Source organism: Sminthopsis crassicaudata, chromosome 1, assembly GCF_048593235.1.
Source record: "Sminthopsis crassicaudata isolate SCR6 chromosome 1, ASM4859323v1, whole genome shotgun sequence".
Classification (NCBI taxonomy): Eukaryota; Metazoa; Chordata; class Mammalia; order Dasyuromorphia; family Dasyuridae; genus Sminthopsis; species Sminthopsis crassicaudata.
In genome coordinates, this window is record NC_133617.1 from 627,778,601 (window position 1) to 627,804,601 (window position 26,001).

Below are 26,001 nucleotides of genomic sequence, written 5' to 3' on the forward strand. Positions count from 1 at the left end.
CCACTTCCTCTGTCTACAGCAACCTGATTTAGTTATCCTTCATGACTGCCTGTCCCACCCTAATTTCCCTGAAGGGATCTATCCAACTCTTGAACACAGTATAAACATTATTGTTGTTCTCCACTAACCCTACATTTTTCCTGTGAACTTTTCCAATCCTCACTGCCACAAATAAGTGATAATATATTAACTATAAGGTTTGGGGTCAAGACCTGTCAGTGGGGGGGGGGGAGAGAGAGAGAAAAGAAACCTGTCAATGTGGAGGAAGCCATGACTAGAGAAAGAATTGTTTCTATCCATCCTTGTCTAAGAAGGTATCTCTACCCCCATTTTAAACCTTCAGACCATATGTCTCTCCCCTCTGTGCCATCAGCACATTTTGTAGCCTCTTGGGTTACCCCTGTTGCCATCTTCCTGGGGGAGGGGGGGAATTCCCTATCAGGAATAGTGGAGCAGGGACCTGTGTTTCCCGTGCCTTTTGGAGGGCAGGTGGGGAGGTGGTGTTGGCAGGGGGTACATGCAGTCCTGGCTCTGCTCACCAGCACTTGGACACTAAATCCCATGTTGATGGCTTCTGCTGTCCCCCTCCCTGGGGTAGGGTTACCACCTTCTGCCCTGTCCCTTTGACCCTCTCCCCTCCTCATTTCCACTTGCCCCTCTAAAGTTGCTATCTCCTAAGCCACAACAGAAAAATCTCCCCTCTACTTTTGTCTTAGATTTCCCTGGCCCCTTTCACTTAATCTCATAGTTTTGATCTCTATGTGTTTCCTCCTTTATTTCATTAGGATGAGGAAGATGCTATGGCAGTAGGGACAGGCTGTGCTGTCCAGGTGGAAGTAGTGGTGGAGGGAACTAATGGGAGGGGGAAAAGGGATGAAAGTTGAAAGGGGGTGGAAAGAGGAAAAAATAAACTTGTGTTGAGGAAGCTAGAATTTGATGGAAAGAGGAAGCAAGGGAAGTAAGTTGAAGGGAAGATGAGAAATATAGACAGTCTCAGTTTCCCCCTGCCCCCTCTTTCCCTGGGGCAGGGGCCACTCTGGCCTTATGAGTGACATCTCAGGCTGCAGCCCCACTGTTCCCCCTCTGTCAGCAAAAATACCTCTCTCTTCTGGCCCCTCCTGTAGGGTCTTGGCCAGCCAATCCTGGACCTGGTGGGGGGGTTGGGCACCCCCTCAACTCACTCATAAGGGCCAGCTGGGGGTGGGGGGGTGGCCGGCTGCTGTAGGTTGGACGGGGGTCAGAGTTGCGTGGAGGGAGACAAGCCCATTAGGGGGGCTGAAGAGAGACAGACAAGCAGGTGGAGAGATTGAGGAGGAAATCCCCACGTCTGAAAGAGACCCCCAAGAAAGAACGCACCGGCCCCTGGCCCCCAGGAAGGGAGCAAGATGGAGGCCGCACACTCCAAGACCACGGAGGAATGCCTGGCCTATTTTGGGGTGAATGAGAACACTGGCCTCAACCCTGACCAAGTTAAGAGACACCTAGAGAAATATGGACCCAATGGTGAGTATTGGAACCCGAGTCAGTTATCTGTCTTTCTCAGTCTGGCCCCTTTCCCCTAGATCTGGGGGGGAAGCTGAGGAGGCTGAATTCTGGAGGGGAAGTGGGGATTGGTGGGGTGCCGCTCCAGGCTCCCTCATCTGCTCACTTTCTCATTCTTTGGCCCAATTCTTTCAATTTGGCTGTGGCATTATGGGAATGGAGAAAACTTGGGCGGCAGAGAGAGTGGATCCTAAATGAACTTTTTCTTTTCTTTTCTTCCAACCCTCCACCAGAACTCCCTGCAGAAGAAGGTAAGTAAAACAATCCCGGATGTCTCCCTCTCCTTCTCCACCCCCCCCCAGTCTCTCTGCCCTCTCCTTTTGGGTCTGTAAACCACCCAAGTCCTTTTGTTAATGATTCAGGTCCCCCAGAGGGGAAGAGCGGCTCATTTCTGCCCTTTTGCTGTAAAAAAATTAAAATATCACTCTCTTCTAGAGAGAGGTTCCACTCCCCCCAGGGTCTGCCTCTCGCGCCTTGGGGTGAGGAGTTGCTCAGGGTTGGGATTCTGGTTTCTCCAGGCCCTCCCACCTTCTTACCTGCTCTCATCTCTTCGTTTTTCCCTTCCTCTCCCTATCCCCATCGTCTGGCGTCTCTCCATCATCACTACCCCCTGTGGTAACATCCCCCCCCATTCCTCTCGAAGGCAAGTCCCTGTGGGAGCTGGTGGTGGAGCAGTTCGAAGACCTCCTGGTCAGGATTCTCCTCCTGGCCGCCTGCATTTCCTTCGTAAGTTCTCAAAGGCACCCGGCGAGGAGCGGGAGTTGGGGGAGGGGTGGGGGAGGAGGAGGCCCTCCAGGAGGTGATTGGGGATGAGGGAGAAGCCCGGGAAGGGCAGTCGTGGAGTCCCTCCCTCGCGGGTCCTGCTCCTTCCTCCCTAAGCCGGTGCTAGTGCTCGCTGAGATAAAGCGCGGGGCGGCTCTCATGGAGCGACAGGTCCCTCTCATTAGCATCATTACGGGTGTGGGAGAAGTCTATGAGTACTGATGGTAGCCTTCGGGCTGGCAGAGTCCGGGAGGAGGAGGATGGAAGGTGCTGGAAGGAGGGAGGGGCGCTCAGGGTAGCGCTGGAAGCCGGACTTCCCGTCCATCGCGAGCTCTGGGCGGGCGGAGATTCGGAGGTTCGGAGGTTCGGAACCCTGAGAGTCCGCTCGGGGACCGCGGGCAGAGCAGCGGGGCAGATGGCGGGACTGCCAGTCCTCCTCCTCCTCCCCTTGGACTCTGGAAGTTTCCTCGGGGAAAACTCCAGAACGCGAGGTCCACACTTAAAAGGTGTAGGGACCATAAATGACAGTTACAATAATAAGGCAGCCGCCCCCCTCCCAGCACGGACCATCCGCTAGTACCCCTCCCGACATGCTCTGGGCCCGGCCCGGCCCGGGAGTCCCAGATCCTTGTGATTGGGCCCGCGGGGAGCGGGGGCGCGCGCGTGCCGACTCCCAGCGGTGGGTCCGTCCTTCTCGGCTTTCCCCCAGCCTCGTTTTCCAAACGGGCGACCCCTTGCTTTCTCTCGGCTGGGGCCTGAGCCTCAGGGGAGGGCCCGTAGCCCCGAGACTTAGGTCTAATTAATCTGCACGAGCCCTGACCTTGGCGGCCTCCAACCCCGGTCTCCTTCCTCTGAGACAAGTCCTCAGTCCTCCCGCCCTCACCCCGCATCTTCCAGACCCTGCCATTCCCCGCCCCCCCTCTTCCTTGGCTCTGGCGCCCCCAGCCCCCAGCGTCCGCTGCGGCTCCCCCAGCCCGGTGGCAGCTCCGCCCTCCTCCCGCTCAGCCTGGGCCCCTGGCCTTCCAGGCCCGGCTCTCCTCAGCCCGATCCCCTTCTCTTCTTGGCTGTCGGAGCCCTCCTCCTTCTCCCCTCTCAAATTTGTACTTGACATTTGCTGGGGCTGGGGCCGGGCAGGGAAGACAGCTGGGGCCGGGTGTGCGCACGAGGCCCGTAATCCTATCTCCCGCAGCTCTCTTGAAATCGGAGCCCCCTCCTCCCTCAGCCTGGGCTGGGGGGGGGGGGGGGGGGCCGCGGCGCCTGTGCCGCTGGGCAGCTTTTCTGGTAACAGTTTTCCTGTTAGTGGGGGAGTGCCGGGGGCTGGGGTGGTCTCTGTGCCCAAGAGAAAATCAGACTCAAGGGGCGGGTAAACGGGCCTGAAATAGATCCCCGTCCTTGTGCGCGTGCGTGTTTTGAGAGACATTAAGAATATTAGACCTGCAGTAGCGAGACCTGGGTTCAAATCCAGCTTGTGGGGGACCACAAGCAAAACCCACAGAGCCTCAGGTTTTCTCAGCTATAAACAGGAATAGTGATCATTGCAGTGTCCACAAGAGTTGTTACAAGGACCGTGTTTGTAACCTAAAAACTACACAGCCATGAGTTGTTCCTCCGGGGACTGGGGCCCATGCCCGCGTGAGAGGAGTCGAGCATGGGCCGTGATGCGTCCCAAGGCCCAGGGATCTTTCTGAGTGTGAATCCCGGTTCCCACCAGGCCAGCGGGTGCATGTCATTAACCCTCCTCGGTCCGCAGTCCTGGGCCCGCGTCACTCCCCCCTCCCTCCCTCCCACAGGTGCTGGCCTGGTTTGAGGAAGGCGAGGAGACCATCACGGCTTTTGTGGAGCCCTTCGTCATCCTCCTCATCCTCATCGCCAACGCCATTGTCGGGGTTTGGCAGGTCAGGATCACCCCCCCACCGGGTCCTGAGTTTTATTCCCTTTTTATTTTATCTCCTTGTGCTGCTTTTTGGCCCCCTCTCGTTAGCATACCCTTATCCCAACATTTTCTTGCTGGAAGCCACTGTGTCTTCTCTCGTTCTGGCTTCTTCCCGTCTGCTTCCCCTCTCCGTTTTCTCACTCCTCCCGGCTCTTGGTGGTTGTTTTTTCCTGTCCCTTTCACTCCTCTCAGGTTCTTCTCCCTCTGCACCCATCCCCCACTGACATTTCTAGACCCCCCCTTAGTTTCTCCATCCCTGTCATGGCAAATACTCCCTTATTCTCCCTGGGTAACGTTAAGGATACCCGGCACACAGAGCCTCAGACTCCCACCCTATAACTCCTCCTTCTCGAGGAGACCCTGATCTCTCGAGGCCCCCCATGCCTGCCTGACTCCGTGGCCTCTCTGGCCTCTCTCCTCCCTCGGGAGGCCCCTGCCCACCAGCCTGCTCTCCCCCTCCAGGAGCGGAATGCAGAGAACGCCATCGAAGCGCTGAAGGAGTACGAGCCCGAGATGGGCAAAGTGTACAGGGCAGACAGAAAGTCCGTGCAGCGGATCAAGGCCCGGGACATCGTACCAGGAGACATCGTGGAGGTGGCCGGTGAGTGCTCCGGACCTGGGGGAGGGGCGGGGGAGGGGCGGGGGAGGGGAGGGGAGAGCCCAGGCTGAGCATTAGTCCAGCTGGGTGTGTCCGAATGGGGGGAACCGGAGTTACAAGGTTAGGGTGGAGGCCCGAGGTGTGAAGAGGCTGGGGGGGGGGGAGGCAGGAGGTCTTGGCTCCTCCTTCCCAGACTCCTGAGGAGGTCACCCCGGGGCATTCAGCCTTCTCCCCCTCATCAGCGCCCCCAGCAGCTGCCCCGTCCTAGAGTCTCTACGAGAACAGTCAGTCCTGTCCCCGAGGCTGAAAGCAGAGCCCCCCTCCCCCCCTTCTCTCACCCGGCACTTGTTAGCAACAGGTGTACCCAGGGCACTGCCAATGGGCCCCGTCGCCCCCACCCCTTGCTTGGCTCCCCCTCCTTCCCCCACCCCAGGCTTCGTCAGCTATAAATCTTGACCTCTCGGTGCCCTTGAGGAGTCTCGGAGGGGAAGGAGCGTGGGTGGCCGGGAGATCAAGCCCCCGGCCATGTATGGAAAACCTGGGCCACGGAGAGAGCACGAGACCTGGTGTTGGGGGAGGGGTGTGGGTTGGGAGGGAGTTTGAGGAGTGTCCCCGCCTCCCAGAACCGAGGGACACTTAATGCCCAGCTGGGGAGAGGGGTGGGGGCCAGGCGGCTAAGATTACGAGGATTCTGTCCCCTTCAGCGGTTTTTATATTTGCCCTTGTGCCCAGGGCTCTCTCCATCCGGGCCCCCGGGACACATATGTACGCTCTCCCCGTACCAGCACCCCGTTATCAGAGTCTGGAGACTGGGGAGGGCGCCGAGGATTTCCCTCCTCTGCCCCGACACGGCGGCAACACCTTTTGGAGCCAGGGCCGGGCCGTCTATAAATATGACTGGGGGAGGTGACGGGGGTCCCGACATCTGCCAGCCTCTTCCCCCCGTGTTTCCTCTGTCCTTAGGGGGTGCTCCTAGGGCTGGCTGAGGTGGGCTTCTTACACCCCGCTAAGAGGAGGAGGAGAATGAGACCCTTCCCCCCAGGGTCATCCAGAAGGGTTGGATTTGTTAGGCCGAGGGCCCAGAAGATGTTTTTCTGTTTCCTAAAAGGTCCGCAGAGGTCATCCCACCACATGACATGTGTCTGCTCAGCTCTGAATTCTGAGTATAACTGATATACTCACGGGTCTCCTATTGCTCAGGCTACAGTCTCTCTTCCCAGTGGTGGATGGGCATCTCTTCTCTTTCTTCTTCTTTCACCTCCCTCCCCCATTTTTCTATCTCCCTTGCTTTTCTTCCCGTACCTCAATTTCTTCTCTCTTCTTTATCTCAACTTACTCTCCTGTTAGCTTATTTTTCCCCTTCCTCAACCTCACTAGGAGAATTTGTTTCCCCATCTTGCTTGCTCCCATGCATATGATTTGTTACCCCATTTTTATTCTGCCCCACATCCTTTTGTCAGTCAGTCATTCAGCAAATATTATCAGCAAATGCACATGTGGAGCATGTTAAGCAGTGGGGAAATTTGTAGACATAGTCCTGACCCTAAGGGAGCTCACAGACAGAAGTTCTTGATTTTCCGTTATGGATCCCTTCAGCAATCTGGTTATAGTAATATTTTTAAATGCCTAAAATAAAATGCAGGGGAAAACTTGGGAGAAGTGACTTTTGTTGAGTTGGAAATCAATCTGCAAAGACAGGTGGGGAGGGCACAGAGGTGGGAAAGTGATGAGTTTATCCTACTTTCCCCCCTCCACTTATATCTTGGTATACCATTTCTCTTCCTCTTTACTATTCTCTCTTTTTTGTTTTTTTCTTTTTGCTAAGGCTGGGGTTAAGTGACTTGCCCAGGGTCACACAGCTAGGAAGTGTTCAGTGTCTTAGGTCACATTTGAACTGAGGTCCTCTTGACTTCAGGGCTGGTGCGCTATCCACTCTCTTTACTATTCTCCTGCCCTCCCTTTTCTCTGATTTTTCCCCATTCTCTTAATTTTTTCTTAGTCCTGGTTCTCCTTTCCTCTTTCATAATTGCTTTACCATCTTCTCCCTCTTCTCCCCAGCTTCTCTTTAAAGTTCATCTGCTTGTCTCTTGTTTACATGTTTTCTCCTCCTTTGTTTATTTGGTGCATTTTCTCTTTCCCTCTCGTTTGTTTCTCTGACCTTTTCTGCCTCTCCATCCTCAGATCCTTTTAGCATACTACTTCCTTGTATATGTGTGTGTGTGTGTGTGTGTGTGTGTGTGTATGTGTGTAGTATTCCTATCCTCTGCTTTTATATAATTGACTTTTGAATATGACCTTCACCCTTCCTTAACTCAGATAACCCACGCTTATAATGTAAAACGGAGGGAATTAAAACAATTCATCAAAGTTAAAACACATCAAGTCCTACATTAGATGCATTGTACCAACAGGCTTCCACTTATACAAAAACGGAGGAAAAGCATATTCTCATACATCTTCTTCAGAGCCAAGTTCAAGGCCAATTGCAATACTTTTTTATTTTCTTTCTCTCTCTCTTTTTTTTTTGCTTCTTTCCATTAATACAGTTGCAGTCATTGTGTATGTTGTTTTCTGAATTCCATTTATATGACTTTGCCTCATTCAGCTCATCTGTCTTCCTATGTTTCTTTATATTCATATTCATTGTTTCTTATATTCAAATAATATTCTATAACATGAAGATGCCATAATTTGGTTATCTATTGCCCAATTAATGGGCACTTATTTCATTTTCCATTCTACTCTATTACTAAAAAAAAATACTGCTATCAACATTTTTTATAAATGGGATCTTCTTATTTTTGACTAGTTTGAGATCTTATCCTTGTAGTATGCACATAAGGATGTAGAAATTCTGGTAGTTTTCTTAACATAATTTTAAATTGCTTTCCAGAATGGTTGGACCATTTCTACCTCAGTCAATAGGGCATCTTGGTGGAAAGAGTGCAGGGCCTGAAGTGAGGAAGATTCATCTTTCCCAGTTCAAATCTGGTTTCACCATCTATGTGACCTTGCACAAGTCAATCCTATTTGCCTCAGTACCTCTTTTCTAAAGACGAAAACTATTTGGTAGGAAAACCTCAGATGGAGTGACACTCTTTGTGAGTCAGATACAACTAAGATACATTTAACAAGGGCCTCTCTTCCTATATTGCTTCAGAAATTGACTATTCACATCTCTAATTATCTGAGGTGAATCTTCAGAATTGCTTTGATTAACATCTCTTATTAAGAGTGATTTGGAACAATCTTTTATATGGCTTTTCAGAGTTTCCATTTTTTTGAAAAAAGGTTTGTTCATCTCCTTTGACCACCAGAGAATGGTTCTTGATTTTATTTATGTTAATTCCTTATGAACCTTGGATTTCAGACCCTTATCAGAGATATTTAAAACAATTTTTTCCATCAAATATTTATTTTCTTATTCTAGATACAAATGTAGTCTGGATTTTGTTCATAGCATACTGTTTTAGTGTCATTTTATGTATCTTATTAACAATATGTTATCTTTTTGTCCCTAAATATATCTTTCTCTTCTTGTTCCTCCCACAGTTTTCAGGAGTAAAGAAACAAGCTTTCCTCTCCAACTGACCTTTTTTTTCCCTCTTCACAGTGGGTGATAAAGTTCCTGCAGATATCCGTATCCTATCCATCAAATCTACTACCCTTCGGGTTGACCAGTCCATCCTGACAGGTGAGAGGTGGAAGGAGAGACGAGGTCTTTGGAAAGAGAGAAGGAAGAAGATAAAATCTTGGAAATACAAAGGGACAGAGAAAATGGGAGGAATGACATGACTCTAGGTCTTTCTCAGAGTTTCTGGTGGCCACCACCCTTTGTTTTTATGTTTTTCAAACTTTTCTAGTTTGTGATCTATTGGATATAGGAGAGGCGTGGGGAAGAGGAGGTGCTAGCTCCCCAACTACCCTTAATCCATTTATCCTTACCACAATACCCCTCACTTTAAACCAAGTGATTTTCTATGCAGAGATCTAGACTTCAAACTCTTTTTTCCTCTAAAACATGTTTCTTTCTTTACTTCAAAGACTGACATGGAGGAAACCCAAGAATGTTGTGACACCTCAAAGGACCCTCTCACATTGGGAAATAATACCCCATTTTTTTTTTCAACTTTAAATCTTTTTTTTTTTTTTTAGAATTTTTTTCCACAGTATATATGCATGAGTAATTTTTAAAATAATATTATCCCTTGTATTCATTTTTCCAAATTATCCCCCCCTCCCTCCACTCCCTCCCCCCGATGACAGACAATCCCATACATTTTACATATGTTACAATATAACCCAGATACAATATATGTGTGTAAATACCATTTTCTTGCACATTAAGTATTAGATTCCGAAGGTATAAGTAACCTGGGTAGATAGACAGTAGTGCTAACAATTTACAGTCACTTCCCAGTGTTCCTTCTCTGATAATACCCCATTTCTAATAGACGGTTAGAGTCAGAAGGAACTGTAGAGGTCATTTGTCTGACCTTTTTCTCCATGGAGGAGGAAGGGCAGGGCATCAATGGGAGTCCCTTCTTAGGCCAAGGGAGTCCAGGACTGAAACAAGAGTATCTCCCTATAAAGTACACTTCAACTAGAGTTTCTGAACCACGACCCATTCCTTAGTAATGGAAAATAGGTGGGAGACCTTGGGAAAGAGGACAAGTTCTTAATTCCTGGAGCTGTTTGGGCTTAATGGGCAGTGCTGACAGAAAACTGTTCCTTGGAGTAAGCTGTTGGGAAAAGAGGGCCATAAAATTGGAAGGATGGAATACAACCTAATATAATCAATATGAAATATAATCTCTGGTCCGTCTCTTTAGGTGAGTCTGTATCTGTCATCAAGCACACAGAACCTGTCCCCGACCCACGAGCTGTCAACCAGGACAAGAAGAACATGCTTTTCTCGGTGAGCTCCTTGGGGCCTGCTGTTGTTGCACCCTGGTGGAGGGCTGGGGCTGAACCTGGGGGGCAGGGAGATAGGAGGGAGCAGTGCCCGATGTGAAGGCCCTGCCCACAGTGTGCTCCTCTTCCCAGTTAGAGTGGAGGCCTCTAGGGAGTGGGAGACGGAGCTGTCCCTCCTGTCCCCCTCACCCTATTTACCGGTGTCTGGTTCTGCCTCTCAGGGCACCAACATTGCAGCAGGAAAGGCAGTAGGCATTGTGGCAACCACCGGAGTGAGCACCGAGATCGGCAAGATCCGGGACCAGATGGCAGCCACAGAGCAGGAAAAAACGCCCCTGCAGCAGAAGCTGGACGAGTTTGGGGAGCAGCTATCCAAGGTCATATCCCTGATCTGTGTGGCCGTCTGGCTCATCAACATCGGCCACTTCAACGACCCTGTCCACGGGGGCTCCTGGTTCCGCGGGGCCATCTACTACTTTAAGATAGCCGTGGCCTTGGCTGTGGCCGCCATTCCTGAAGGTGTGATAGAGCGCTTGGTGTGCCCATTTCACTGCTTCTTGATGTGCCCCTTCCCTGTTTCCGCTGCGCCCCCTCCTGGCCCTAAGTGGAAGAACGCCACCTACCCCCAGCGTGCCTGCCTGCTGTGCATCCTGGTCTGTCATGTTTTGGTACTAGAGCACCCCCTCCCAGGGCATCGACATGGATACTGCACCCCAGCAGGCCTCCACCCTCCTATCCCCTCTTCCGACTGCCTTTCCAGGGACACACTCACTCCCTACCCCCTTCACCTGACCTGCAGGTCTGCCAGCTGTCATCACCACCTGCCTGGCCCTGGGCACCCGCCGGATGGCAAAAAAGAATGCCATCGTGAGGAGTCTGCCCTCTGTGGAAACTCTGGGCTGCACCTCCGTCATCTGCTCGGACAAGACGGGCACCCTCACCACAAACCAGATGTCTGTCTGCAAGGTCAGTGGAGCGAGCCGAGCCGGAGGCCCAGCTAACCTTGGCCTTCCGGCGGCACCCTCACACCCACTTCCCCCCTGTCCCCTGGAGCCACTTCTTTTAGCCTTGAAAAAGCTCAATTATTCATTGAAGGTGGCACTGATGCTGGGTAGGGAGCAATGACCTAGGCTGCCCTTTCTCTGCATTCACGCCATAGAAGGAGCGGGCCCTTCCCTCTCAGCCCAGCTGCAGTCCCTGCCTCCCAGACTGGCCACTCCCTGGCTCAGCTTGGAAAACAGAATAGAATGATGTTAACTTTAGAATACCCACTGTTATAAATAAGACTCCATCCTTGCCCTGATTATAGCATAAGGAAAGCTTGGGGGAAATTTGGTGGGGGAGGATTAGGGCGAGCTAAAAGCAGATGCACACCACACTGGATGCCTGCTGATATCACCCTTCGTCTGGAAAATATGGGGGAGGAAGAAGTTAGAAAAAATTTAGCTTTCCCCTAACACTGATAACCTTTTTATTGTCTAATCCTGGAAATGAGCTTAAATGAGCATTTAGAGAGGAGAGATGCCGAGAATCAGACACCTGTCTAGAGAGTGAAGGCCATCCATCTCACTGAATGTATCTAAAGCACTAATCAGATCTGAGGGAGACGCTTTCTTACTTTCTTATCTCCCTTTTTTCCCTCTGCAGATGTTTGTCATTGACAAGATAGATGGGGATCTCTGCTCTCTGAATGAATTTAGCATCACTGGTTCCACTTATGCCCCTGAGGGCGAAGTGTAAGTGGCCAAAATTTCCCTCCCATCTCCCAGATTCTTTTCTCCTTCAGCCTTGTCTTTCCCCCACATATCCTTTTTGACTAGCCTCTCTCTCTCTCTCTCTCTCTGGGCCCTACATTCAATCATTGTTCCTTTACCTCCCTCTGCTATTTTTGTCTTCTCCTTGCCTTTCCCTCCAGACTTATTCTCTCCTACCTGTCCCATCTCCCATGTTCCATGGGTAACCCACCACTTTTGTTTACTATCCCCTTTTGACCACCTGTTCACTGCTTTTCCAATCCATCCCTTCCCTGTCTTCCCCTGCCTTTCCCTTTCCCTCTGTCTTCTCCCTTCATGCTCCTCCCCAACCCCCCACAGCTTGAAGAATGATAAGCCGATCCGGGCAGGCCAGTATGATGGGCTGGTGGAGCTGGCCACCATCTGTGCTCTCTGCAATGACTCCTCCTTGGACTTCAATGAGGTGAGAAGCACGGATACCTTTTGTTCCCAAGTCAAAGTTCCACTTAGCTAGGACAAGGGGAAATCCTAGGGAATGGTGGAAAAAACTGAATCCTTTCCTGGTTTGGGAAGAGAAATGGGAAGAGAGGTATGTTTCCCATCTCCCTTTCTCTAAGCATAATTAATAGGAGTTGTATTTGTTCTTGTGTGTGTGTAGGAAAAGCTAGGTCTCTGAAGAATGGAAAACATTATTTTAACCATTTCTACCATTATTTTTACTCAAGTCCAAAGGTGTTTATGAGAAGGTCGGGGAGGCTACTGAGACAGCACTCACCACCCTAGTGGAGAAGATGAATGTTTTCAACACAGATGTGAGAAGTCTCTCCAAAGTGGAAAGAGCCAATGCCTGCAACTCTGTAAGTTTGAAAAGCTCCCCTTCAATTATGGGGATAGGGTGTGAGGAAGGACACAAGACTTGAGTCACAATTAGATTATTCTTTAAATTGGGAATAATAATAAATACCCCAATAATAAATAAATTCTTGTGAGAATAGCATTTTAGAAAACTTTAGAGGGCCTAGAAATATGAGCTACTAGGATTGTTTCTAACTCCTTTGTGTACCTTGTAGATTTTTTTTATTTTAGATTATTTTCTTGTGGAGATGGATGGGGTTGTTTTCTAATTCTTTATAATGTTTGGCAGAAAAACCACTACTTCCCAAATCACTTCCTACTTTTAGGCTGAATAAATCTCATTTACTTTTACTTTTACTCCTAGGTCATATTCTTAACTTGTTAAAAAAGAGCATTTTTATGACTCTCCTCTGGGCCTGCATTAAATGAGTCATGATGCTGATAAGAGGAAGGAATATTTTCCCCCTTTCTCTTATCTGCAGAAGCAACATTTCCTAGTGGTTAGAGTTCAGGGCTTGGAATCATCAGAAAGCCACAGCTTCAAATCTTACCCCTGAAACTTTGTAGTATTCTCTTCAAAAGTCATTTAGCTTTTCTGGATATTCAGACAAATCCCTAGGAGTAGGAGAGAACATTCTCTCCACTGAAATCCTCATATGAAGTACCAAACTTAGTTCTACACTAATATTATTGGCTATGTTTTGTCTCCAGGACTTTTTTGTCTGTAACGTTATAGGTCTTATTTCACGATGCTGTCCACCTCTCCACTCCACTCCAACCAATTTATGCCTAATCTCCATCTGAACTCAAGCCTAACCTTTTTCCCCCTCCATTTTCCCAGGTGATCCGCCAGTTGATGAAGAAGGAATTCACCCTGGAGTTTTCCCGTGACAGAAAGTCCATGTCTGTCTATTGCTCTCCAGCCAAATCTTCCCGGGCTGCTGTAGGAAACAAGATGTTTGTCAAGGTTAGAAGCTAGCCTGCCTCTGGGTCCACAGAAAGGCCCTCCCCCCAGATGTTCTCCTGCCCTTTATAGGGGTAGATAGAGCTGTTAGCCGCCTTGATGCTGCTCCCCATTTTTGGAGAGGAATAGAGCTTTCTCAGCTGTTTCTCTTCTTGTAGGGTGCTCCTGAGGGAGTCATTGACCGTTGTAACTATGTGCGGGTTGGCACAACAAGGGTGCCACTGACAGCATCAGTGAAGGACAAAATCATGACTGTGATTAAGGAGTGGGGCACAGGACGGGACACCCTACGATGCTTGGCCCTGGCCACGAGGGATGCCCCGCCCCGGCGAGAGGAGATGTCGCTGGATGATTCTGCCAAGTTCATGGAATATGAGGTTAGTCCCCCCAACAACTTCACTCTTCCCCGGGTTTGACCCATCCTCCGAGCCACCATGAAAACCACCATATTGGAAGTCAGTGACATTTGTGCTACCCCCACTTTCCCATCCTCATGCTCGCTCCATCCTCCTGGTAGATCTGGGTTCTCTGGAAGGTGTGCCATTTCCCATCCCTCCGCTGCTCAGAGGGCCTCAGTCTGGGCACTCTGCCCCCAGCTGTTCTGAATCACTGCCCTTCTCCTTCCCCCTCCCCACCAGTCTGGTTTGCTCTGTCTCCTCAGACGGATCTGACATTTGTTGGAGTAGTGGGGATGTTGGATCCACCTCGCAAGGAGGTCATGGGCTCCATCCAGCTGTGCCGCGACGCGGGGATCCGAGTCATCATGATCACGGGCGACAACAAGGGCACGGCCATCGCCATCTGCCGGCGCATCGGCATCTTTGGGGAGAACGAGGAGGTGACCGGCCGAGCCTACACAGGCCGAGAATTTGACGACCTGCCCTTGGGAGAGCAGCGGGATGCCTGTCGCCGCGCCTGCTGCTTTGCTCGGGTGGAACCTTCCCACAAGTCTAAGATCGTTGAGTTCCTGCAGTCCTTCGATGAGATCACTGCGATGGTGAGGACTCGGGGAGCAGGGTGGGGACAGGATGCAGAGAAGAGCGGAGGAGACCGCCTGGAGAGGCGGGACGTGGAGGAGAGTGGCCTGGGCAGGTCGGTTCTGGGCCCCTCTAACACCCCCCCATCTCTTGACCCTGCAGACAGGGGATGGGGTAAACGATGCCCCAGCTCTGAAGAAGGCCGAGATTGGTATTGCCATGGGCTCTGGCACTGCTGTGGCTAAGACTGCATCCGAGATGGTGCTCGCAGATGACAACTTCTCCACCATCGTTGCTGCCGTAGAGGAAGGGCGGGCCATTTACAACAACATGAAGCAGTTTATCCGATACCTCATTTCCTCCAACGTAGGGGAGGTCGTCTGGTGAGCAGCTGGGGTGAGGGAGTAGCTGGAGAAACAGTACATCTTCAAAAAACATTAGTGGGGAAAGAAAGGGAGCCCTTCTTTCCTCAAAAGAGAAGGATGATAATCAGTGACTAATTTCCCCACCTGCTTTCCCTTCTCCTGTAGTATCTTCCTGACTGCAGCCTTGGGATTGCCTGAGGCCCTGATCCCTGTACAACTGTTATGGGTGAATCTGGTGACTGATGGGCTTCCAGCCACAGCCCTGGGCTTCAACCCTCCAGATCTGGACATCATGGATCGCCCCCCAAGAAGCCCCAAGGAACCCCTTATTAGTGGCTGGCTCTTCTTCCGCTACATGGCAATTGGAGGTGAGGGACCATATCTTTTTACTCTTACCACCAAGTCCCAATCCTTCGTCAGTAACTTGTTTTGAACTTCTCTGTCCCATGGGACTTCTACTAGAGACACCAATTCCCAATGTTTCCATCTCCTGTTTCTTCTCATCTAGCCCATCTCTGTGCTTCCAGTTTTCAGTCATTTCTCTTTCCTGATTGATTTTTCTCCTACTCTGATTCCCCATTCATTTCTCTAACCTTCTTTCCCTCCAGGTTATGTGGGTGCAGCCACAGTAGGTGCAGCAGCTTGGTGGTTCTTGTATGCAGAAGATGGGCCTCATGTCTCCTACAACCAGCTGGTGAGGAGGGGGGTGGTTAGCTGTTAGATGGGCTGGTTTCCAGGAGAGGACTAAGAAAGGGTGCAGGGAATTTTACATGGGATATTGTACCATGTGAATCGGAAAGAAGGATGTTCCTTGCAATAAGGAAATTTATCACCAGTGATAAACTCTGACCTTTCTATCTCTGTACAGACTCACTTCATGCAGTGCACAGAGGAAAATCCTGACTTTGAGGGTCTGGATTGTGAGGTCTTTGAAGCCCCTGAACCTATGACCATGGCCTTGTCTGTGCTGGTCACCATTGAGATGTGCAATGCTCTCAACAGGTGAGAATGCTGTTCCTTTCAAGTCTCTTCCTTTATATTTTCATTCACTGGACATTCTTATCCTTGTCTTTTTCTGAATTATTCCTCTGCCTTCCCTCTTCTTTTTCCCACCTTGCTACTGTCTTCCTACTTCAGCCTCTCAGAGAACCAGTCCCTACTTCGGATGCCCCCCTGGGTGAACATCTGGCTCCTTGGGTCCATTTGCCTTTCCATGTCTCTCCATTTCCTTATCCTTTACGTCGACCCCCTACCGGTGAGAAAGCCTTGTGCCCCAATGTCAAGAGTAATGTGCTTCCCTTTGGACATAGGTCTTTGGGCTGGGGTTCAGATAAGAATGATAGGGCTGTCAAAGGGGCGAAGATACCATAGGGACTAGATGGGAGATTCTGGTCTCAGGCTGGGCCCTGTGCAAGAATGTAGTTGGGTTCGCCATCCTTCCTCTGGGGGATCCCTTAGCAGCCAGACCAGGGAGAGGATTACAGGCCCTCACTCACTTTGGGCCCACCCACAGATGATTTTCAAATTGCGGGCACTGGATCTAACCCAATGGATGATGGTCCTCAAGATCTCACTGCCTGTCATCGGTCTGGATGAACTCCTCAAGTTTATTGCCCGGAACTACCTGGAGGGTAAGTTGTCTCCCCTTCTCAAGCACCTCATGACCTCAAGTCCCCAGTGCTGCAGATGTAGCCCCTCTGCGCTGCTCCATGTCCCTCTTCCCTTTCCACCCAAAAAAATCTTCCTTTCTAGGTGGAAATGTGTCTCCCAAACTCTGACCAGACCTGTGTCTGCAAAGGAACAAATCCAATTTCTTACCCCTTCTTTCCCCTCCTTCATGTGGTCCAATCCACACTGTCTCCATGTGCTCTTCCCCTAAAGTGTTGTTGTCTTGGTCCTATTCTCTGCTCCCTTCTATGGATAACTCATTTCTCTCTGTCCTCTCTGGCTGTAGGGTAACCTGTTTTTCCCTCCTTCATCTCTTTGAATCCGTGTCACAGGTATCGCCCTCTTCTTCTCTTTCCTTCACCCCCTTCTCCAAGCTGCTGTCCCCTGCCTGCCCCTTCCCACCTCCCTTGATCCTTTCAATCCCCTGCGCCTGCTGCGCCATGCTGGAGCCTAATATGCTACTATCCAAGAAAATGGGGTTGCTGACCCACTTTGTGGAAGTTCCAAGATTTCCTTGGTCTCACTTTTCCTCTTCTCCCAATCTTGGGAGTCCTGTGACCTTACATTGCGCTCAGCGGGGCAGGGCTAAGAGCTGCTCATGGGGATGCATGGGGGATAAGTGGGAGGGCTGGCAAAGATAGAGACAGGGAGAGGTGAGTATGGGGAGGGGAAAAGTGGGGGGGAAAGCAGGATCCAGAGTCTGAGCCCCTCTTCAAGAAGGGGTCACATGTAGAGGTGAGTGCTGTCCCTCTAAGAGAGCATCCCAGGGGTTTCGGGGTGGAGGTGTAGAAATAATGAGGGTAGTGAGTAGTTATTTCTCCCTTCCCTCCTTATCCATATCTCTTCATTCATTCCCTTCTGTTTTCTTTCTAGATCCAGAAGATGAAAGAAGGAAATAATCAGCCCCCTGGTCCCCAATCCCCTTCACAGCCACCTTCTTCCCACCTTGGTAGAGAAATACATCTTCAGCCGGTGACGTGGCACAGCCTCCCAAGATCCCTTCCCCAAAGCCTTCCTGCCCCCCCCATTCTCCCCTCTGCTCCCTCCCTCCCAAATCCCCCTTTCATTTTTCTGTTTATAAAATACTTCAGTCCTATCCCCTCCTATGCCTCTTCCCACCTCAGGCTCCCTCCCTCTTTTTACCCATCCATTGGCCCTGCTGCAGGGGCTGTAGGGACAAGGCGACCCTCTGAGCTGCTAATTTATTGACATTAAATGAGAGCAAACTCTGGCCTGGACCTCCATGTGTGAGAACAAAAGCAAGTCTGGTTAAGTCATATATGACCTCCTGAAAGCACATTCGTGTTACACACACATGAAAGCAGCTGTAGCCAGGGAGCATCCTACGCATGGGCTGAGGTTTCCCTGTTAGCTTCAGGGCGTTGCAGAGGGGACTGAGAAGAGGGAAGGGCTGCTATAATAAAGATGGGGAGGCGGTCCATGGGACCAAACGGTTCAGAAGCTGAATTAGTGTCAGTACTGGCTGAAGGGCAGTGTGGGTTAGGGGGCCCTAGAGCTTCAAGAACATGCTCTTGCGCCTTTGGCTGGGGAAGGAGGGGTCACAACCCTCTCTCAGCTGTCATCCCTGAGAGCAGAAAGGCCCAGTTTAACTGCTATGGGAAGGGGGGAATCTAGATGGGGCATGTCGAGCCCCTCCACTGCTGGCTCAGAGGAAGGGGACTGAGTTTTCCTGAGGGGCTAGAAGGCTATGTTTCATCATCCCCAAACCCCAGAAATCCTTGATTTTACTGGAATCTAAGAAGGCAGGTTCTTTCCCCAGATACAAGTGTGGGAGGAAGGGGAGATGGCAGATTTTGATGCCTGGCCTCCTGCTGTGTTCAGGTGTCCTTTATGTCCTTCACATCTCTAAGGGGGGTCTCATCCACAATGTTTCGCACTTGGTCCAGGGTCTCTGCCTGGCGGATTCTCTCCAGGCGTACCTGTGGAAAGGGGGTTGTATGTGAGGCAGAGAAGTGCTAAATTTCCCCTTGCACCTCCAGTTGATAAATTGATGACTCCCTTTTCCCCAGTCCTTGGGAAACAAGCTAGGTTGTGGTAACCATCATGGGAAGTCTGGTGATAGGGGGTGAACAATCACAAAACAGCAGTATTTATGATGTGGATTTGGGTAAACTGCTCCCTCTGTTTGGGCCATCTGAGCAGGAGGGAAGCGGACTAGACCTCAAAGGCCTGCTTCAGTCTGGACATTCCATGTTCTAAAACTGTGGAGATGTAAGCATGAGATGTTTTTCTGTTTAGTTTTTGCTTTCTCAGCAACAGCTGAGCGGGCAGGGTGCCTTCTGCACGGAATCTCTCCCTGCTCAGGGTAGATGCACGGTCTGGGCACTCCTCCCCAAGGTGACTTGCTCCCCCAGTGGCTCCTCGGCCTGGGAACCCATTTTTACCTGCAGGGCCTGGGACAGCCGAACAAAGTCCCTCTGTACTTGTTCACTTGTCTCCAGCTCAGCCTGAAGCCGCAACACCTTGGCCCTTTGTTCTGAGAGAACATTTGTGAGCTGAGCCTGGTAGGGGTGGGAGCAAAAGGAAGTCTGGAGTCCCAGGTATCGGGTCACCTACCCTCCACCCCTGCAGCCCACCAGGAAGGGGAGGAAGAAGACAGTGAGAAGCACAGGGAGAAGCCTGGGCCGAGGGAACGGCATTCCCACCTCCCCGGTCCCACACCAGAGCCACAGCAGGTAGAAGTGGAAATAAGGAATGAAAGGCAGGAAACAGGTCTCCCTCTCCACATGAACAGCTGCTCAGACCTTCTCCTCAGTCCAACTGACAGCTGGGGGGGGCGGCTGCCTCTGAGACACCTGAAGCTGCTGCTCCGCCTGCAGGGCATGGGGGGGAGAAACGGGTGAGGGGGAGAAAGATGAGCTCTTTCACTTCCCCAGAAGCCTCCCCTTTCCATATTCCTGTCCATGCGAAGCCCTTACCTTGCTCTGCTCCTGCTGGATCCGTTCCACCTCTGTCCTTAGGCTACACAGGGAGGCTGGGAGGTCAGGGGGTGCAAATCAGATCTATTATCCCCTATCACCATCTTCTCCCTCCTTCCATCCCGGCCGCCATCTTTCTATACTCACCCTCTAAAACCTCTGTGTTGTCATGGCAACAGTGGGATGGGAGAAAAGAAGAAAGCGAGCGTCAGGCCTCGGCATCTCTCTGCCCCCCCCCCCCCATGTGTGTCCACCTCCCTCACCCGTTTCCTCTCGCTGAACTCTCAGCTTCCTCTCCAGAACGGCCCTTGAGGCCGTCTCCTCCTCCAAAGCCTCTCTCAGGGTCACGATTTCGATGCGGAGGCGCTCGGCTTCGTGCTCCTGAGCACGCTGGCATTCATGGGCTTCTTGCCGCGTGCTCCTCACCAGCTGCTGCAGCTCCTGGAAAAGCAAGATGCTGCTGCCTGGGACAGGGCGGTGCCAGAGGTCTCCGTGTCACTGGCTGCCACACGTACTAAGGCAGGTGGCCGAGGGAACACCTCGGAAAACAGAAGTGCTAGAAGCAATCTGAGGATTAATGGTCTGTTCACCTCGTTTATCAATAAGGACACAGCCCTGGGGGGGAGGGGGGCAATTTATGTGCCTGAGATCACAGAAGTCCTCTCCCGAATTTTCCCACTATAGTGTCTTATAGTCAGGTCAGACCCTCTCTCCCCTTGGGAAAAAACTGCCCCAGTTTCCCATCCCCCTCCGTACCAGGGGAGATGTGGGCAGCTCCTCTTCTCCACGTTCTTGTTCCTGAACTTGGGGGCCTGAAGGCGAGGGCTGCTGGCAGCGCAGGCCTTGGTTCTCCTCGTTGAGCCGCTTTATCTCATAGCAGACACGCTTGTGGGAGGCAGCCAGTTCTGCCTGCAGCCAGGCGAGAGGTGGTGGTAAAGGGGGTCCTCACCCCCATGCTATTCAGCCTGAGGTCCCCATACTCAGGACGCTGATGCTGCCAATTCCAGCTCCTGAGGGGCTGCCCCAACCCGCTGGCCGTGGGCCCACCCGGGCGCACCAGGGCTCCTCTCCTAACGCACCCCACGTTCAGACACTTCTCTGCCCTATCTCTGCCACCTCCTGGGCTGAAGCCTGAGGTGTCGAATGAAGGTTGCCCAGCCTCCCTGCAGCCCAAGGCCTCCTCACCATCTGTTGCTGAGCCCTTTCCTGAGCCTGGCTCACCGTGCCCTGCAAGGACTGTAGAAGCTGCTCCGAGTTCTGCACCTGCGCCAGCAGGACCTGAACCTGGGCGAGGAGAGACACTATCAAAGAGGCCGCCGTCCCCAGGGAGGAGGGCAGGCCGGCCAGGAGGAGAGCAGGTTGGCAGGGAGGAGGGCAGCAGTGAGCCCGCCAGGAGCCGCGGCTCGGCTCGCTCCCTACCTGCTTGGCACAGTCTTCGCTGCTCCGCCTCAGGGCCTCCTGAAGCTCGTCCCGCTCTCGGCCGGCGCTCTCCAGCTGCCTCCGAAGCTGCTGCAAAGATTCCTGCTGCTGCCGCCCCTGGCACAGAAATTCCCGCCACACAGAAGGTGAAGGGAGGCCTGCCCTCCCAGGAGGCACTTGAAAAGTCTTACAACCTTCTAGATGGATAAAGCCTTAGAAACCACTGGATCCAGTGCTTCACCTGACAGGGGAAACACAGGCCCTGAGGAGGGGAGTCCTGTGCCTGGTGCATGAAGGGCTGCAGGTTTCCGATCCCGGCCCAGGACTCCCTCCCCCGCCCTGCCCGCCATGCCCCCCGCTCCTGGGAGCCTCCACCAGACTCACCTCGAGCTGCAGTTGCTCCCACTGGTGCTCAGGCACCAGCTGGTAGCCTGGGGGCGGGAGGTAGATGCCTTCGGGAACCAGGGTCCCGGTGGAGATGAGGGAGGCCGTCTCCTCCTGCTCAGGGCTCATTCCTCGCCGCCCTCGGGGCAGCGAGGCACTGCTGCCGGCCCCCAGCGAGAAGGAAGAGATGGAGGCGCTGTCATCACAGTTCCGGGCAAAGACCTCGGCGGCGGCCCCCCCATCTGCAGCCAGATCTTCGGGTGGCTCCAGGGGCGGGGAGGGATTCCGGGGCAGAGGGAGCAGCTCCGTGGAGCCATGCAGAGAGTGCTGGGCATGGGCACGGCCCTGAGGAGTGCCAAGGGGAAGAGAGAAGTTTGGCAGGAGGCTCCCTCTGGGTCCCCTCTCCTCCCCCAGCCCCTGCCCGCCTCCCCTCCTTCACCTGGCCACCCTGGATTTCCTGGATCAGCTCCTCCGCCCTCAGCAGCTTCCCCTTCAGTTCGGCGATCTCCTGCTCCATGGGCAGCACAATCTCCCGGAGTTTCTCCGAATCCTCATGAGCCTAGGCACCCGGGAGCACGGCCCAGCTGATCACCGGCGACTGGCCCAGAGCCAGCCCCTTCCCCCACCCGCTTGGCGATCTCCAGGGGTTCTCAAGTAACGCTCAGACACACACCTGTCCCTGGCACAAAGACCTCCTCCCTCTGGCCCCCTTCTCGTTACTTCCCTTTGTGAGCGGTTATACTTAGAGAGGGCTTTGAGGCTTGCCAAGCACCTTTCTCACAGTGACCTGTGAGGAGGAAATAAAAATACTATCTCCATTTTAGAGATGGGGGACTGAGGCTCTGATACACTGGCAGGATCATAGATACTCGAGGCTAGAGTGGAATCCAGGTCTGCTTCGGAATCCAGGCTCTTTTCACTGCTATCTGCTGCTGGTGCACTCCTGAATCCTGCAACTTTCTCCCGCTGCCATGCTCAAGCCCTCCTGAATTTCCTTCCTCTCGGTGAGAGCCCAACTCCAACACCCCCCCCCCCCAGTCTTCCTGACAGGGAACGACTTCTCCCTGTAGCGCCTGCTTCCCTCACCCTCTACTGCACAGGTATCACACGGGCTGGCCAGAGCCAGCCTAAGGGAAGTACAGAAAAATACAATCAGCCTAGATAACGTGTGTACTGAAAACTAAGTCACTGCGCTGTGGCCGCAGGACTCTCTCTATGACTGACAGCACCGCTCTATGTCCTGGCTGTTACCTGATGGCTGTTTGTGTTCCGGCCCCCCCTCCGTTAGCCTGGAGGCTCTACGAGAGCAGGGACTGAATCTGCCCTGTGCCCTCCTCCTCCCTCATCTCGCAGGGGGTTGCACAAGTTCCGTGGATGTGTATCAAGCACCTCCAAGCACTTCTTCCCCTTCAAGCTTCTCTCTCTTCAACAAGGCTCTGCTATCTGGGCTCTTACACTTCCCTAGGGATACCCAAGGGCTTCCAACCTTTTCCATTTGCTTCTCCAAGGAGTCCAGGGGGTGAGAACGAGAAAGAAGCTGCTTCAGCCGGCTCAGCTCCCTCTCTCTGGCCTCCTGGTCTTGCAGCTGCTGTTTCCGCTCTTGCTCCAGAGAAGAGATTCGAGCCTCGTAGCTACTAATGGAGTCTAGAAGGAAGGATGGAAAAGCAGTGTGGAGTAGGGGGAAGAACCCAGGAGACCTGGGGCCAGATTTCATCTCTTCTCTTTACGACCGGTACGATCCCTCCATCCTTAAGCTCCTTCACGTTTAAAGTGATAGGGCTGGACTACAGAGATGCCCGTGAGGTCTCTTCCTGCTCTACGTATTTGAACCCTATGAAAGGAGGTGATGGGACAGGGTCAGCCAAATTCTGAATCACTGAGGGGGTTTCACTCCTGGGGTGGCGAAGGTTAGGGAGGTCCCAAGGAAAAGCGGATGCACTGGGCAGAATAGAACTTGGAAGGAAAGAGTAAAGAGACTCAGATAAGGAGGAGAAAAGATATGGGTATGGTGGGATGGTGGGAGGGAAAGGAGGAAGTGACAGAAAGGGAACCCTGGTTCAAAGGTGATAAAAGTGAACAGAAATTTCCAGGGGTTAAAAGGGAAGGAAGCCTGAAGGAAAAAAGGCACAAAAGAAGGTACCTAATTGCCCACAAGTTGCATAGGGGGTTGGATTAGAGCTGAAATGGAGAGCTACTGATTGAAATGACACTGCCAAAATGGAGAGAGGAATCTCTAAATAACAATAATAATCACACCCAATAAGAGTTACGTCGCTTTTGAATTTTGCAAGGCACTTTGTATACATCTTATTTGATCAATCCACTGAGGCATTTAATACAAATATGATCAGCTACAGTTCACAAATGATGAAACTGAGGCTGAGGTGAGATTTGTGCCAGGAGCAGCATTTATACTGGAGTTTCTCCTGACTCCCAAATCTGGCTCTCTTACATCCCCTCTGAGGAAGGGCTGTAGTCAGAACAAGGAGAGAGGTTCTGACAACCGTAGAGCACAGGGCAGTCGCATAACAAGTAAGCGGACGGCTTTGGTTTGGGTCGAGTCTCCTGGGCTAACCAGAATACCCACAGCTTCCGTGTTTATAGTCCTTGCAGGCTTACCAGAGGCTTTCTTCCTAACAGCTTGAAGCTGGCAGTGTGGACATGGCCATCAGGCCTCTAGTTGCCAGGCCCAGAGCTGATCTGAAACAAAGCAGGACCTCTGCCTTATTCTTTCAGGCCCTTCTGTGCTCTGGGGGTCAACACCATAAAAACAGCTTTCCATGGGGGGGGGGGCGAGTACTCAGCCTGGACCTGCAGGAGCTCTCGCTCTGCAGTCGGCTTTGGACACTTACTAGCCATGTGACCACAAGCAAACCCCATCATTTCTCTGGGCTCAGGCCACCCTGAGGAAGGCTCTAAGTCACAGATTGGTTGTAAAGTGATAAAGTCCTGATAAAGACTGATTTATTTCAGGTAAGTAACTGGTAATACTCGAAGGGCTACCGAGACAATATCTATAGTCATTTAACTGTACATTTGCTTATAGTATACATACGCGTGTGTGTATGTGTATCTGTATTCTCTTCTATAAGCCACCATGAAGGCCCTTGCTTTTACAACCATATCCCACAGGAAAGCGTGTACTTGGGGGCGTATAAAAGACTGGGGGGGTTGTCAGGGAAGAAAAAATTGGGGTTTGGGGAAGGCAGCGGGTCTTGGGGGAGCTCAAGTGGAGGCTGAAGGCCGGGAGCCTCGGGACTCCCGTGAGAAGCGGGGTGTGGCCAGCGGACACATGGGGAGCCTCTGGGTGGGGTCTCACCTTTGAGGATGGTCTGCAGGGAAGCGACCTCTTCTCGGCACTGTCTCCGCACCTCGGCCACGGCCTCGGCCTTGGTGCTCTCGCTCACCTCTGCCACGGCCTTCATGTTCTCCATCTCGGCCAGGGCCGCCCCCAGCTGGGCTTTCAGTCTCCCCAGCTCCCCAGCCTCTGCCTCCAAATTGTCGCCCCTCATTGGTGGGTTTGGCTCTGCAAAGGTCACTTCTCTGAGACTCCCCGACCCCGACTTCCCACCTGCCTTTCCGCCTCATTCTCACAATGGGAGGCCCCCAGCTCCCCAGGAGTCTCCCTCCCGGGGCCTGACCCTCTCCCCCCCTGCTGCTCCCCTCTTTCACAAGCCCTTCTTTCCTAGGACCCGCCCCTACCCAAAGCTCGCCTCTAGTTAAGCTTCTTTTTCCAAAGTTCCAACCACTCACTCTCCTCAAGCCCCACCCCTTCCTTGGAAGTGCTCCAAAGCCCTCCCTTTTTCAAGAGCATCACTTTTCCCCCAAACCACCTGTCCCTCAAGGCCCCACCCACTCCCCACAAACTCCTCTCACCAGCAACGTTCCTGTCCCAGCCCTATTCTATAAATGCCCTTCCACTTTCCCACAAAAGTTCCACTCCTCACTCAAAGACCCACTCCCTCCCAGGTATGCTTTCCCAAAACTCCACCCCTCTTTTAAAAGTTCCACCCACTATTTACTAGCTCCACCCCTCGTCCTCGCAACTCCCCCCTGTTTTTTCCTCCAAGCCCCCTACTAAAATCTCACTTTCTCCAAAGCTTCGCCCCCAAGCAAAGCCCCACCCACGCCCACAAGTCAAGCCCCGCCCCTTTCCCTTCCGACCCACCTCCTTGCCTGACCTTCACCCACGTGCCCTTTCTCAACTCCTCGCCTGCCCCGCCCCCTTTCGAACGTCCAACTCTCGGCCCCTCCCTTCTCTTCCCCCCTCCGAGGGGAGGCTCCGCCCCCTTCTCTCTTCCCAATCTATCCCCTTTCCTGGATTCCTTCCCGCCTTCTCCTCTTAGCCGCCAGCCTCCGAGCCTTCTAAAGCATCGGTGCTCGCTCCCTTCCGTACCAGCCGGTGGCTGCCGCTGCCCGTTCTCGCTCGCAGTTGCAGTTGCCGCCGCCGCCGCCATTGCCAGAGCTCAAACCCTGGTTTCGCACTCCCAGGCTGCAGCCCGTTGCTCCTTCCGGGTCCGCTCGGGTGTTTCCGGATACGCTCGGGTGTTTCCGGGTCCGCTCGGGAGGTTCCGGATGGTCCTCTCCGACCCGGCGAGCGGAACAGCAGGGGATGATACTGCCCTACTCCGGTGGTGCTGATGCTGATGGTGTCTCCTTTGCCGAATCCGAGCGACTTCTTAGAAGCAGCCAGGCTTCCGCACTATTCCTTTCCCGCTCTGAGCGTGCAGAAGTCTCCCCCGCCTTTCCAGGCTTAGTTAACGTCCCCGCTCCCGGGCCATTCTACCGCTCGGAGATCCGGCTGGGGAATAGAGGGCTTGGATGTAGAGCTGGGTTCGAATTCTGCCCCCGGGCCTTCCTGGCCGTGGGCCGCAGGGCAAGCCGCTCCACCTCTCGGTCTTGTTTCTTCACTGGCCAACATTCCCACGCTACCTGCCTGCCAGGTACA

At 52.5% G+C, this 26,001-nt stretch overlaps 2 protein-coding genes across 7 annotated transcripts; one reads left to right on the top strand and one right to left on the bottom strand.

Annotated features, from left to right (window-relative positions):
* The first annotated feature begins 1,199 nt into the window (after positions 1-1,199).
* Positions 1,200-17,542, top strand: ATP2A1 (ATPase sarcoplasmic/endoplasmic reticulum Ca2+ transporting 1). Of its 2 annotated transcripts, XM_074307788.1 has the most exons (23): positions 1,200-1,503; positions 1,776-1,793; positions 2,186-2,268; positions 4,095-4,199; positions 4,700-4,838; positions 8,449-8,529; positions 9,668-9,753; positions 9,971-10,268; positions 10,549-10,715; positions 11,397-11,485; positions 11,843-11,945; positions 12,208-12,339; positions 13,179-13,304; positions 13,460-13,678; positions 13,963-14,298; positions 14,441-14,661; positions 14,809-15,011; positions 15,252-15,337; positions 15,512-15,645; positions 15,781-15,898; positions 16,157-16,274; positions 16,598-16,643; positions 17,185-17,542. In XM_074307788.1, the coding sequence occupies exons 1-22, from the start codon at positions 1,386-1,388 to the stop codon at positions 16,600-16,602; spliced, it is 2,985 nt and encodes a 994-aa protein (XP_074163889.1). In that variant the 5' UTR covers positions 1,200-1,385; the 3' UTR covers positions 16,603-16,643; positions 17,185-17,542. The 2 variants fall into 2 exon arrangements, with proteins under 2 accessions (XP_074163889.1, XP_074163819.1); XM_074307718.1 differs by lacking the exon at positions 16,598-16,643.
* Positions 17,499-25,994, bottom strand: RABEP2 (rabaptin, RAB GTPase binding effector protein 2). Of its 5 annotated transcripts, XM_074309037.1 has the most exons (14): positions 25,450-25,991; positions 24,373-24,579; positions 22,540-22,697; positions 21,493-21,612; positions 21,054-21,398; positions 20,670-20,786; positions 20,436-20,534; positions 20,007-20,159; positions 19,514-19,691; positions 19,398-19,409; positions 19,251-19,306; positions 19,077-19,145; positions 18,717-18,833; positions 17,499-18,251 (listed from the first exon to the last, which is right to left on the bottom strand). In XM_074309037.1, the coding sequence occupies exons 1-14, from the start codon at positions 25,508-25,510 to the stop codon at positions 18,150-18,152; spliced, it is 1,794 nt and encodes a 597-aa protein (XP_074165138.1). In that variant the 5' UTR covers positions 25,511-25,991; the 3' UTR covers positions 17,499-18,149. The 5 variants fall into 5 exon arrangements, 4 of the variants coding, with proteins under 4 accessions (XP_074165138.1, XP_074165225.1, XP_074165317.1 ...); XR_012489134.1 differs by lacking the exon at positions 19,398-19,409 and having other exon boundaries at positions 19,251-19,334; positions 25,450-25,994; XM_074309124.1 differs by lacking the exon at positions 19,398-19,409 and having other exon boundaries at positions 19,505-19,691.
* Positions 25,995-26,001: the final 7 nt, after the last annotated feature.

Bases quoted from the DNA above. Each gene is read 5' to 3' on its own strand.
- ATP2A1 (XM_074307718.1), top strand. From the start codon at position 1,386: ATGGAGGCCGCACACTCCAAGACCACGGAGGAATGCCTGGCCTATTTT. The intron at 11,486-11,842 runs GTAAGTGGCCAA...AACCCCCCACAG, and splicing joins TATGCCCCTGAGGGCGAAGT to CTTGAAGAATGATAAGCCGA. The intron at 13,679-13,962 runs GTTAGTCCCCCC...CTGTCTCCTCAG, and splicing joins CCAAGTTCATGGAATATGAG to ACGGATCTGACATTTGTTGG.
- RABEP2 (XM_074309037.1), bottom strand. From the start codon at position 25,510: ATGGCGGCGGCGGCGGCAACTGCAACTGCGAGCGAGAACGGGCAGCGG. The intron at 21,399-21,492 runs GTGAAGGAGGGG...GGCACTCCTCAG, and splicing joins AGGAAATCCAGGGTGGCCAG to GGCCGTGCCCATGCCCAGCA. The intron at 18,252-18,716 runs GTAAAAATGGGT...CCCTTTCCACAG, and splicing joins GGCTGTCCCAGGCCCTGCAG to GTACGCCTGGAGAGAATCCG.